Source organism: Martes martes, assembly GCF_963455335.1.
Source record: "Martes martes genome assembly, chromosome: 10".
Taxonomy (NCBI): domain Eukaryota; kingdom Metazoa; phylum Chordata; class Mammalia; order Carnivora; family Mustelidae; genus Martes; species Martes martes.
In genome coordinates this window covers 36,636,766-36,649,635 of record NC_137898.1, presented here as the reverse complement: position 1 = coordinate 36,649,635, position 12,870 = coordinate 36,636,766, and the positions used below count along the sequence as shown (strand labels likewise).

The window sequence follows — 12,870 nt, the reverse complement described above, 5'->3', positions numbered from 1 at the left end:
ATGATGGTAACTCAACCTGTTTGAGGTTTTGAAAACCTTGACATCATTCCATCTTTCTCTTTTCCATCTCCCTTTACTTGAATTGTTCAACTGATTGAGTTAGTCTCACAAACCTTCAAAAATCAGGGAAGCATAGATGCTTGCTGTGTCTGTGCGGTAATGCTACATCTTCCAGGAGGAGCTACGAGGTTTGAATCTGTAAAATAGCTGTAAATCTGTAAAAAATCTGAATCCGCAGGAAGAAGGTAAGAGGAGGAGAGAGGCCACTTGAGGAAGGTGCCGAACTGGCTCCTGTCCCTATTTTGGGGCCACTGTGGTTTGGTCCTCCCCAAGTTACTTCACCCCTTTGGGTGTCAGATATCTTCCTCTCTCAACATAAGGTGTTGGTTTTTATGGTCTTGAGAATTCTTTGTTGTCTCAGGCCTCAGTTTCTTTTACTATATTAAAATAATATTCTATCTACTTTATAAGGTTTTTGTGAGGATTACATTTAGCATGGTAGATAGTGTCTTTTCAACACCTGTTACTTAGTAGGTAAATAAATGGTCCAGTGTCACTATCTTATGATTTGAGGCCTCAATATCTAAAATACAAGAGGATAACTCACATGTAATGTGCTAGACATTTAACTTATTTAATAAAACCATTCTAGTGGCTAAGTGAAAGTTATCCATATTTCTGTGCTCGAGTTTGAGAGGGAAAGACAGAAACGTCTCTCCATCTGCTGCTGCATTTCTTTCAGAGGCGAGATCAGCTTTGCCCTTCTGTAAGTGCCAGTATTTACAGACCAACTTTTAGGAAATCAAAACTGTGCCTCAGTATAATAGCCAGACTCAAAACTTGAAAAAGAGGTAATTACTTAGTGGCTCCAGAGATTTGCTCGGATTTATTTATAGTCGCTAAGAAAAGTCCTCCCCTCCCTTGCCAGGCAAACCCAACGCAACGCCCACCCACACTGCGGCACTGGACGCTCTGGGGATGCGAGGTTAATTCCCCGAGTAGCCGCTAAGGGGAGCTGGACGCTGGACCGCCCTCCGGCGTTGCCATAACAACGGTGGGCGCGCAGCCTTAGGAGCAAAGTGCCGGCTAAAGCAGGTGTTGGATTGCAGCGCGCTCGCGGAGGCTCAGAGATTGTGTGGCGCCCGGGAGCCTCTCAGAGAGTCTGGCTCCTATTCCTCCGCCTCCCTCTCGGACAGCTTCCGAACCCAGCGGGGACGCGCAGAGTGAAAATGGTCCACCACTCAGGCTCGATTCAGTCCTTTAAACAGCAAAAAGGTCAGTTGGAATCTTGGTCCCCCCTCCCTAAGGGCGTCACGTCCCCCTCTGCATGCCCTTGCAGTTGTGTAGGAGCATCCTTTCCAGGCTAATGCGACGCAGAGGTGGAGAACTCTGTGAAGTTAAAAAAAAAAAAAAAATGCTTCTTTACTCTGCATCCAAGATGAGTCTGATTTCTGAGCCTCCGCACGGTCCCAGGGAGAAGCGGAATTCGTCATTTCAGGGACTTGATTTAATGTACTATCTCTACTAAGACTGTTTCATTGCATTGCAGTAAACCAGCTGAGTAAGGGTTATTTTACCAGCCCAATAGTGCTCTGAGGTTTGAGGACAGAAATGTTGGACCATGTTTGCCCCAGTCTGTCATTCAAATGGCTAAGAAGCTTCACATGAATAAACCTCTTATTTGAGATGCTTTTACACAGTCCTAGATAAATGAATTTTTGGACAGTTCCAGAAGTTGGCCTGTTGAAAGGGTTCTGAAACTTTCTTGGAAAACTTAATTTTGCCCACATCCTATATTTGATTCTGGGTTTCAGGCTTTTGTTATTGTTGGTAGGTTCCTCTTCTGGGGGCTTTGTATTATCTCTCTTAGCTTCTCCTTCATGTTTCTCCCTGGATGCAGTGGTATGAGTACCTATGCTCATAACCAAATCAAGAAATATCCCTAGTTATCTTCACTCTTTGGTCCTTATTCCCTATTTTGTTGAAAAGTATTTTTCTAGGGCATGTTTATGTTTAGGCATATTCCCAATTTTTTGGAGTTGGTCCAAAAACATGTATTAAATAGCATAATTACCATTTTATTGAATTAATAATGGTGATGGTAATTATGCCACAGTTGACCATAAGGTACCTAAAATATGTGAATTCTGGAATGGTAACTTGGCTCATTCATATTGAAGTGAATATTTATTTATGTTATTATCTATACTCTTATCTGTCCATCTATCTATCTATAGTCAACAGTTGTTTCTGTATAGATCATTGACTTTTTTAAAGCAAAATCTGGATAGACATACCAGGGATAATCTAATAGGGATTCCTGCATTAGGCAGAATATGGGACTGAGTGAGCTTCAAATTCCATAATTTTGTACTCTGTTACAGTCCAAATTCTCTAGGTTCTTTTAAAAAAAATATGTTGAAATTGGGAGTGGGATGAAATACTGTCTGGTTAGACAAAAATTTCACATAGTGTGCTTCCACGTCAAATCTAAGTGTTCCAAAGAGAATTAAATTGTTTCAAGGAGTCATGTTCTCTTTAATCATTACTTTAAACACATGTACACTTTAAGAATGAAGACAAAGATGATAGGAACTTTACCTTAGCTTCATACAATTAATATTCTCTGATGCATGGCTATAGGTGACTCATTCTTGGAACTGGAACCTTGAAATGGTCCCCACACAACTTATTATGTATGGATACATATTTTGCTTTTAAAAGCTAACACCTGCCAATTTAAAGACCACCTGTGATTGCTCAAAGTGAGTCATAAAAAATTGTACAAATCTTTGTTCTTCATATTGTCCAAAAACATTTGGTTTCCTTTATGATACATTATGAGCATTATTTTCAAGTCTTTTACTTTTTGGCACAAAAAAACAACTTTAGCAGAAGGATAAATGTGGAGAGGAGGAGGGATGGGAAAGGAAGCACCAATAAAGTGGTTCTGGTTAATTGCTTCTTAACCATGAATGGGCATTCCAAAAAAATATAATAAACTAAGGATTAGCTACTTTAATCTTTCAAAGAAGAAGCAAAATAAGATTTTAGATGCTTTCTGACCCAGGAAGCCTGAGACAGAAAGCTTTTAGGGGTGCTTTTCAGCATAACATTAACCTGAAAACTTCACATTAAAATGGAGAATATGCTGAAACTCTAGAGTTCTAATTACTAAGCTTGCCTTTGTAACTAGCTTAAAAACCTTGAGCAAAGTGTTTAATTTCTTTGGACTCTACTTCTTTGAAAAGAGTCAACTCCCGACCCCTCCAGCCTTTTTGACTTCTCTTTCTCTGTTCCTTGGAGAAGGGCAGGTGGCAATGTGAAAACAAAGATCATTTCTTCCTGGGCCAAAGAGGAAAGCCTTGCTTTCAGTTCACAAGAAATATTTTAGGGGCACCTGGGTGGCTCAGTAGCTTAAACATCTGCCTTTGGCTCTGGTCATGATCCCAAGAGTTCTGGGATGGAGCCCCGTTTCTTCTTCCTCAGTCTGGGCTCCCTGCTCACCAGGGAGTCTGCTTCTCCCGCTCACCCTCCCCCTTTCATCTTCTCCACCTCACCACATTCTCTCAAATAAATAAATAAAATCTAAGAAAGAAAGAAAGGAAGGAAGGAAAGAAGGAAGGAAGGGGGAAGGAAGGGAGGAAGGAAGAGAGAAAGGAAGGAAGGAAGGAAGAATTTAGCTGAGTAAACCAGTTTCTGGGGATGACTTTTTGTTTTAATCAAGTCAAATTAATGTTTGTTTTTTTATTTTTATTTCAACTCTATAATACCTAGAAAAAGCATGAAGTATTCAGAAAACACCATTAGTGTAAGACTTTAAAAACGTTCGCTAACACTTGAAAAATAGACACTCTCTCTATTTAAACTGTCAGCAAGCATGACGCCTGGGTGGCTCAGTTGGTTGAGTATCTTCCTGCAGCTCAGGTCACGATCCCAGGCTCCTGGAATCAAATCCCACATCAGGCTCCCTGCTTAGTGGGGAGCCTGCTTCTCCCTCTGCCTCTCCTTGTGCTCTCTCTGTCTCTCTCTCTCTCTCTGACAAATAAATAAATAAAATCTTTTAAAAAATAAGTAAAATAAACTCTCAGCAAGCCAGGAGAACTATGTAGTAATGTATGTAGTATGTAGAACTATGTAGTAATCAATCCCTGATACAAATTCCCTCACTGATAGTAATATCTATCTAATTGAGTAATCAGCATTTTTCAATAACTCTAATAGATGCCAGAATTGTTTTCTGTAAAATGAAATACTATCTGAAAAACCAGATTTCTCCATTAATTTAATCTGCAGCCTTCATTTTCAGCCTTGCATTTTAATTCTACATATACTACTTACAAGTTTTTTTCTTTAAGATCTCTAAACTTCAGTTAATACCTCTGTGAAATGAAGATATCTACATTGCAAACCCCTAATGTGTTCAGCAGTTTGGCACACAGATTGGGGCCCATAAGTATAGTGAATAATTAATAATAATAATAAAAAAATAATGATGGCCACTCTTCTTCCCAGGCCCATCTGCTTTTTGACTACTTAGGAGTAAAAACAACAACAACAACTACAACAACAACAACGCCCTCAACAGTTCCCTTAGAAGTTGTTGTCCTTTATTTTACTTTGTCTCACTTTCATTATTTTGGGGTATTTTTAAGGAAAATGAGACTCCAGGCCATCTAAAAATTCCTTGCAATAGTCTTGATTTACAGTCACAAACTACGCAACTCCCATGCCCATTTCTCAGGAAGGGCTCTCAAAAATTCCCATAGAGTGAGTTTAGATATTCATTTCATAACTTCAAAATTTCACTGTAAATAAACTGTACTTATTCACTCTCCACTCAACCCATATTTACCAAGCTCTTGCCGTATGTCAGATATGGTGCTTAGCGATGGCATTATCAAGAATGCTTTCATTCTTGAACCTATTACTGCAAAAATCTTCTTCAGAAAACTGTGTTTAGTAGGAAGTCACAACCTTTATGCAAATTATAGGAAACTCTGTATTTTTCTAGGAAGATGTTGACATATTTTTTATTGACAATGCCAGTTAACTTTTGTTTTCTGAAGACACCTACATATATTTTTAATTTTTTAATATTCTAATAATTTTTTATTTTACTTTGATTGAATTTACATTGTTTTATTAAGAGGCTTAATAAATTAGGAAGTAAAATGGGAGAACAGGGAGGGGGGCAGAGTATTCCACAGTTTATTTCTGAAGTCTCAGGATTACACTGGAGTGTATTATGCTTACAGAGAACTGGGACTGTGTTTTTGCCTTTGCCTTCGCACATATTGGAGGAACACGTTAGCTGGCAAGTCAGCAGTGATATCTGGTGAAAGTCCAACTGTGCTTCCCAGCCTGGCTTGCTCTGTTCACTTGATTGAGGGTGGATTCGTGCATCAATCAAAAGTGGGCAAGAAAAGGACAATGTGAGTTCTGGCTTGTGGTGGCTGTTATTTACCAATACAGCCAGCAAGACTTTGAGGGAAACCATAGGTCACCTCAAACACAGCCTGTCCTTAAAGCCTTGGGCTTAATGGAATTAGTTGAAGCTGTTAAGTGATTCATCATTATTCTAAGGGACATTTGGTTAAACATGAAAAGAGTGTTTTTAATAATTCCATGGAATCAAACACTTCCTACTCAAAAAGTGGCTTAATAATAATCTTTACATGTACTTGGGAATCTGCAAACCACAAAGTACTTGTATTCTCTCTCTCTCTCTCTCTCTCTTTTTTTTTCCTCAAAATAAATTACTTGCAATGGCAGGTGCCCACCTGTGAAGCCTCTCAGCAGCCATCCTGCTTTGTGTTCAGTTCCTAGTTCCTAAGACCCTGAAGGGACATTGCTGGGGGGAATACTTAGTTTCAGAATCTCTGATATCCACTGTTTAAGTCTCATTTTCCTCTCACTCATATCTTTAGGATCTAGGACTTTCTTATGCTCTTCCCCTGGTAAAATGAGAAAAAAAAATATCTGGAGCCATTTATACACTGACAGAAATGCATTCACACATGTGTACTGACTCTCCCTGGTATTTTGCCAGTTGATTCTTTTATTTATGAAAAGAGAAGGTATTGCCTCTTTTAAAAAATCCCTGCCACATAGGAGAAAAAAATTCAGGGGGGGGGGATATTTTGGGGTCAGAAACTATACTTCTCTCAGGCTGGTGCTATCAGCCTGATCACAAAGGATTAGGCACTGAATCTAATGGAGAACTCCTCAGGTCTTTCTACTCTGTCTTTTAATTTTCACCCTTCTCTTTCTTTACCTCCTCTGTAGATTTCCTACATATTTACAACTCTAGTTCCCCAGTGATAATCTCCCAGTGGGGGAGAGCCCAACTATGAAGGGAATGTAGAGAAATTTCTATCCAAATAGGAAACACATGTGTCTGGGACCATTTCTTTTATTCCTTTCTTTCTTTTTTTTTATTAACATATAATGTATTATTTGTTTCAAGGGTACAGGTCTGTGAATCATCAGTCTTATACAATTCATAGCACTCATCATAGCACATACCTTCCCCGGTGTCCATCACCCAGCCACCTATCTCTCCCCCAACCCCAAAAACTCTCAGTTTGTTTCCTGAGATTAAGAATCTCTTATGGTTTGTTTCCCTCCCCGGTCCCATCTTGTTTCACTTTTCCCTCCCTTCCCCCCCCACGAACCTCCCGCCCTGACTCTCAAATTCCTCATATCAGAGAGATCATATGATAATTGTCTTTCTCTGGTGGACTTATTTCACTCAGCATAATACCCTCTAGTTCCATCTAGGTCCTTGCAAATGGCAAGATGATGTGGTATATATATTTACAATGGAATACTATGCAGCCATCTGGGACCATTTCTTTAAAAATGCTGCATACGTCCAATGGCTCAGAAGAATTACTGTGTCACTTCAAAGTAAGAATATTGAGGTTTAAAATGATGACTTTGAATTAGCAAAAATAATATAGAATATGTGATAAATAAATATCCTCTTAGGAATGAAGAGAAGTGATAACATTTAAAAGAAATTCCATCCAAAATAATTATAAGATAAAAATATGAGTGTTCCAAAGCTATCTAGAAGTTCAGTTACCCAAAACATTACATTTCTCGAGGATTCTAAGGAGCTTAAGTCTTCATTTGAATCAAGGATTTAACATTCTACTCTGCCCATGGGTGTTACTGAAAAAAAAATTATTGGGGGTTGATAATTATATAAATCAACTTCTCAAAAGAACCCAAACCTTAAAAAAAAAAAAAAAAAAAAGCCTGGCCTCTTTCTGTTTATTATTTCAGTGTTTTACAATTATGCAGATGTTTAGAAAATATTAAGGTTAAGTGTGTAGATTAATGTTAAATAGGTGTACCTTGATGAAAAGAACACGGACTTGAATTCCATGGGATTGAATTCTGTCACTATCTCTGTAACTTGGGAATTTGCCTTTTCTGAGCCATAGGTTCTTTATCCAGATCCGTGGGTGGTCATCCCACCTCTCAGGATTGTAGAGGAGGATAATGATAACGCCACCACTAAAACCAGCAGCAGCAACAGCAAATACAGTGTAGATGTTACTCACCCCAAAGTTTAAAAGTACAATTCATATCTGATGCTCACTAAACCTTTAGTAGTTAGATGTATCATTTTTCCTATTTTCAAGGCAAGGGAATTGAGGTGTAGCTCTTTGAGGTGTAGCTCATTAGCTGTTAATGAGTGACAGTACTGAGGGGTGAACACAGCCCTCCCTGACTCGGAGGTCTACCTTCTAATTTTTCTGCATTCCATAAGGAAGTAAGGAAGCCTCCTTGCTCCAAGTTCTCTGGAGGACGGAACAAAACAAAACAAAACAAAAAAAACTGAGGCAGCTGAAAGGCTGCTCACTCCCATTTGATTTCCACCATGGCTGTCTGTAGCTTGTACTCTGGTTTTCTCTCATTCTTCTCTATAAAACTATCAGAGTTCCAGGCAGATTTCAGTGATTTCTGAGCTACATCATGGATAGCTCACTGTCCATTCTGTGGCTTCAGTAAAATGAGAACTTTAGATGGAATAATGTCTATGATACCTTCTGACTCTGTAGTTCATCAGAAGTTATAGAAGTGTGAAATCATATTCCAGCCGGCAGTGCATTGGTACAATGAACCTGCCTGTCCCTTCACGTCACTACCTTAACTGCTAAACTAACTGCATTGCAAAACAGCATTTACTTTAAATTCTGATTGGTTCCAACCCAGCAGGCACATGAGAAATCAGAACCAAATGCAGGATCCAGGGTCACCAAAACACGAGTCCCTCTATTCACATCCTCACTGGCACAGAGACCAAGTTGGCATTGGAGGAGAGGACTTCCCCATGCATAAAACTGGGTAGACATGAAAACTGTTTTTTTTTTTTTTAATGCACTGTATTAGTCTTAGGTGCACTTTTTAGCATTACATTTCTAGAAAGTTAATAGGCTGACCAAAAGACATCTGTCAACTCTTAAAATTGTGTGTGTATATATTTATAAAAATTTATTTATGTAAAAGTATATATTTATATCTATATAATATGTATATAAGTATATATTAAACATTTTATTTATTTATTTGAGAGAGACAGCGATAGGAACAGAAATAGTGAGAGAGAGCACAAGTGGGGAGAAGGGAGAAGCAGGATCCCTGCTCAGCGGAGAGCCCAAGGTAGGGCTCAATCCCAGGACTCTGGAATCATGACCTGAGCCAAAGGCAGATGGTTAACCGACTGAGCCACCCAGGCACTCCCTAAAATTGTACATATCTTATATTTGGCTTTGGAGCACATTTAACAGCAATTTAGTCAGGGGGCGAGGGGTCGGGTTTTGCAGATACATGTACAAGGTCCAGTTTAAACTGTGTTTCCATCACTCAGTGGTATCTTGAGCAATTTTTTTCATCTACCTTAGCTCATGTTTTTCAATTAGAAGATCCAAATTTTCAAGATATGAAGAATCACCTGGAGTTCTTGTTAAATGCAATTCTTCAGTCCCTCCAGATTTATAATCTCTTCTCCCTCCAGGGGAGGAGACTAGGAATCTGTGTCCTTAGCAAGCATGCATCCTACAGGATTCTAACAACTGAGCCCATTTGAAAAACTTTTATAAAATACTAACTACGTAAGCACTGAATGAGATAATGAATTAAAGTGTGTGGGCTACAGCAGGTTGTGAATAGGTGTTCTTTATTAGTAGTAGAGGTAAACGATGTAGATCTTAGACTTAGATGAATACATGCATTTAGTCCTAAGAAAATATAACTTTAGTGTGTCTCTGTATTAACTACAATCCCCAATCCATCCTTTTTAAGGTATGAGGAAACTTCCTAAATGGGAGTTACTGCCTTGGCTCATTTACTGGACACTTCAGCAAATGAGTCATCTGACTTGTAGAGAAGAGCTCTCAGACTTTGCCTTCAGTTCTTCTATATTGACCTTTATAAATACCTCAAATGCTGTCAGTTCCTTATATTTGCTGTAGGTATTTTAGGTCCTATTTTTTTACTGTATAACTTTTTGAAAAATAAGGGGGCTTTAGCACATACCCTCACATAGTGAAATATTTCAGAGTGGGGCCTTAAAAGTACAATACATTGTAAAAGTTTATAGTTCTTCTTGATTTATGTATAGGGAAGATGTGTGTTAGATTTGTGGTGATTTATTTATTTTTTTAACAATTCATTGTCATAATTTAAAGTCATGGTGAAAACACTATGTGAAATAAGAAGCATAATATGAAATCACAGAATTGTGTTCAAATCTTAAGACTGTTCACATAGTGACCATGGGCAAGCTAATTTCAATGTGTTTCAGTTTCATTACTTACGGACTCTGAATAATAAATACTATTGCCAGACACTGTTTGAAGTGTTTTGCTTATAGTATCCCACTTAATCTTCATAAAGAGACATATCTGTTACTGTAATTTCACAGTTGAGGAAACTGAAGGGTAGAAAAGCTAATGTTCAAGGTCACACAAGTAGGAGTGGCGGAGCTAAGGTAGCTATCCAGAGGTGGAAATGTCATGAAAATTAGCAATTCTGTATGGTTAATTCCTCCTACAGTGATTGCTTAAATAGTAGGCTCAATACTTGGTAACTAATGTTTTTGTAAAACACTAGTAGCTCCCTATCCTAACTTCAAATCAGTGAGATTAATGGTTGGCCATTACTCAGCACAGTGTTTTTCTCTTTGCCTACATAATCTCTACTATCCACTTGGTTATTTCAACATTTCCCAAGGCATTTTTCAAATCATTCTCCCAAAGTTTAGCTGATTACAAAAATTTAACTTCTTTTCCCTTTTCGGTAAAGTGACTTTAATTCCCTAACATTAGCTCAACTTTGGCTTATTCAAAACACGTTTAGCTGGGGCACCTGGGTGGCTCAGTGGGTTAAGCCTCTGCCTTCGGCTCAGGTCATGATCTCAGAGTCCTGGGATCGAGTCCCGCATAGGGCTCTCTGTTCGGCGGGGAGCCTGCTTCCTCCTCTCTTTCTCTGCCTGCCTCTCTGCCTACTTGTGATCTCTCTCTGTCAAATAAACAAACAAATCCTTAAAACACACACACACACACAAAAAACCACGTTTAGCCGTGAACTGGTGAATCTTAACAGACACAGTGGTGTACTTGCAGACAGTGGTGCACTTATAGTGTACTTGCCTAGAATTACCTTGACTACCGACTGAACATAGTAACATAAGATGACCTCAGACTTATGAGAGAGATAAATGGTCAAGAACTTGAGTGGAGATGTCAAGCAGCTTGGATTCACATGATGCTTCTTGGGGTCCCCTGGGTGGCTCAGTTGAGCTCCTGGCTCTTGATTTGGGCTGAAGTTGTGATCTAAGGGTCCTGAGATCAACCCCATGTGGAGTTCCACACCTAGTGGGGAGTCTTCTTGAGGATTTCTCTCCCTCTTTCTCTGCCCCTCCTCCTGTTCATGTGCTCTCTTTCTTTCTCAAATAATTAAATGTTTTTAAAAATTATGCTTCTTAGGATTTGTAATGTATGATTTTTGCCAATATTTTTATTTCTCTAAATTTCCCATTTTTTCCTATGTAAGTTGGAACTGGTAAGGTTGTTTAGGGGATTACTTGCTATAGTGTGTACTTAAAAAAAAAATAAGACCTATATCAATCTGACTCTCTATTTTTTTGCTACTTTTTCCTGATCTTAAGAAGTTCAAAGACATTCCAGTATAATTTATGCTTGTAGAATAAATGTTCCTACTAAACATAAGTCAGGAAAAGTCAAGTTTAACACTTTTTCTTTACAGTCCAGTACTTAGACTTACTTCTTTTTAATCATGTTAAATCTACAAATATCAACATAAGGTATAAATTTAGAAAATAGAATCATGATATTCTTTTTAAACATTTAATTATTTATTTTTGAGAAAGAAAGAGAGCACATGAGCAGGAGGAGGGGCAGGGACAGAGGGAGAGAAATCCTCAAGAAGACTCCCCACTAGGTGTGGAACCCCATGTGGGGTCGATCTCAGGAACCTGAGATCACAACCTGAGCCCAAATCAAGAGCCAGAAGCTCAACTGAGCCACCCAAGGGCCCCATGATATTCATGAAATGAAAGTATAGAGTGATAATTACAAAGAATTTTATATAGAAAGGGTTCAAATTACATCTTTCTCTTCACCATATTTTATATATTATAAAATATATCATGGCCTGCTATAATAAAAAAGAAGTATTTTTCAGATGTCAGTCACTGACTGTAGACAAGAAAATTGGGGGTAAAGCAGTAAATTCAAATTTCCTTACTGAGGAAAACACTGTCTTTTAAAATACTATCTTTGGTATAATGCCTCCTTTGGAGCATTCATATTTTGAATAATGCTTTTCTATTTCTCACACATTGCTCCAAGACAAGTGAGTTGGTGGTATGTACCACACTGAACAGCTTGCAGTTAGTCATAACTCTTACCAGATGTGAAGAAATCACCCACTCACAGGCACTTATACCCAGCTAGAAAAGAGTACTCTAGAATTTAAGTCACAAATAAGCAGTTACTTTAGTCCATAGTCCATATAAAATAATGTTTTGCAAAACTTAATTTATTCTCTCTAAAAACGCTGTATAACTGAATAATGAATGTATGCCTGAGAAAATTCTATCTAAATATAATGTTTAAGACCTAATTCTGAGAATTTTCTTTATATAATCAGAGTCCTGCAGGGTGCTTGAATACTGTATGGTCTTTAGGAATGGCATGATTTGATATAAAAAAGTAAAAAAAGGGATGGGGAGATTCTGAACTTTTCTCTGCTTCAGGCCAAATCTTGAAAAACAACCCTTTGTAGCCAACTGGAAATGAGACAATCAAGGCTTCTTTGAAATTATCTAATATTCATTTCTTCAGCCTAATTAAAAATCCTTGATATGAAAGATATTCAATAGATATAAAGCTTAATATATTTGAATTTTGTTTCTTCTAAGAATATTTTGTCAGATTTAAATCTTATTTAACTGCTCAGTAAATGAAAAGATGTTATCATGTGTTCATTGAAGGCTTTTAAAGATAGCGGTCTTGAAACATGGAGGGCTTGTAATTGAGCTTACTGAAGATGGCTCATCACTGTGTGCTTGATTTGCATTAACCCATCTAATTCTCAGAAATCCATCAAAGAAGGTACTACCCACTCCATTTTATGGTAAGGAAATTGAGGCATAGCATGACAGATAGTTTATGTAGTAACATAAGCTGAGCATTTGGTAATGTAAGACAGGTGAATAACAGAGCTAGAATTTGGACCAGCAATATGGGTGCATATCTTCTTCTCTATAGAGGTTTTTACTAAGGTGGCTGAAAGGAGCTGATAATAGTTCAGAGCCCACTGTGTGTTCAT

General features: G+C 38.2%; 1 protein-coding gene across 1 annotated transcript in view; it reads left to right on the top strand.

Moving 5' to 3' along the window:
* Positions 1-1,229: 1,229 nt before the first annotated feature.
* ANO3 (anoctamin 3) overlaps positions 1,230-12,870 on the top strand; it is a gene marked incomplete at its 5' end in the record, with an annotated part of 271,220 nt that continues 259,579 nt past the window's right edge. Inside the window, one exon of the mRNA XM_080815458.1 lies at positions 1,230-1,275. Coding sequence (XP_080671584.1) covers positions 1,230-1,275 — 46 coding nt within the window. The remainder of the gene's footprint in view (positions 1,276-12,870) is intronic.